The sequence below is a fragment of the Puccinia triticina genome, chromosome 4A, assembly GCF_026914185.1.
Source record: "Puccinia triticina chromosome 4A, complete sequence".
Taxonomy (NCBI): domain Eukaryota; kingdom Fungi; phylum Basidiomycota; class Pucciniomycetes; order Pucciniales; family Pucciniaceae; genus Puccinia; species Puccinia triticina.
Genome location: NC_070561.1, coordinates 5,261,658 through 5,262,650, shown reverse-complemented (window position 1 = coordinate 5,262,650; position 993 = coordinate 5,261,658). Strand labels below are relative to the sequence as shown.

Here is a 993-nt window from a genome sequence, read left to right as displayed (position 1 = left end):
CCTCCAGTCCGCTTGCTGGTTTCTCCGCGGTACTCGGTCCGAGTTCGTCCCGCGTAACTCCGCTTTCTTGTACATGCGCGTATCGTGGGTTGCGGTTCAGCTAGGTGTCCGGTTTCATGGGCTCGTATGAACGTCCATCTAGCTGTGGAGTGGGAGGGGCGCCTAACATGGACCTTAGCCCCTTCTGCTGCGCGCCAGTAACTCCCAATAAATCCCAACCATCATCACCAGTCCACGAGACCAATCTTGCTCACCTGTTCAACCATCACAGGTCACGACTCTGTTAGCTCTGTTGAGTTTGTTGACTGTGAGTCTGTGTAGCAGGTGAAGAAGAGTTCTGTTTCTCTCTTTGAGCCGTCGCCGCCTACGTGGATCTTAGCCAAGCCTCCCGACACGTGGGCGCTTGATCCTGCCTCCAAGCCACCAGCCTTGCCGAGAAAGCTACTGCTACCGTTGCTGATTCTGAGCCAATCGACGGCAAGATCCAGCGGGACCGTCAGGTCTTTGCTCTTGGGCTTGACTATGTTGATCGGCGACAGCGTTCGAGCAGGGTCCTCGTCCGGCAGCGCAAGCGAGGTTTGAACGGCCTTGGGCTCCCCGCTGGCCGTCACGACAGCTTCGTAGGTGAGCGGGAGGTCGAAAGTCAAGGCAAGGACCGAGGGCGGCAAGGGCGGGATGAGCTAAAGGGCCCGGTGACTCCTGAAAAATAACTCAAAAACATGTTAGGGGCTGGTTTCACAAAATCTGGTGTACTGGGGGACTTACCTGGATATGCATGTAATGGTCTGCGGGCAGAATCAAGGTGTGGAACACCCACGAGTTGAAGCCTGTTGAAGCTGTATCTGACATGTTGCTGATAGTTTTTTCAAATTTGGTGCTTACTCTGAGAGCCGTTGAGAGTTGTAGCCGGGCTACAGTAGACGGGGCCTGACAGGTCCCGGTAACCAAGACCTGACAGGTCCCGGAAACCAAGACCTGACAGGTCCCGGACAT

At 55.5% G+C, this 993-nt stretch overlaps 1 protein-coding gene across 1 annotated transcript; it reads right to left on the bottom strand.

The window, feature by feature from the left end:
* Positions 1–272: 272 nt before the first annotated feature.
* On the bottom strand, positions 273–993 carry PtA15_4A600 (uncharacterized protein; the record flags this gene model as incomplete). Its single annotated transcript, XM_053168502.1, has 2 exons — positions 273–680; positions 766–993. The coding sequence occupies 2 exons, from the start codon at positions 991–993 to the stop codon at positions 273–275; spliced, it is 636 nt and encodes a 211-aa protein (XP_053019704.1).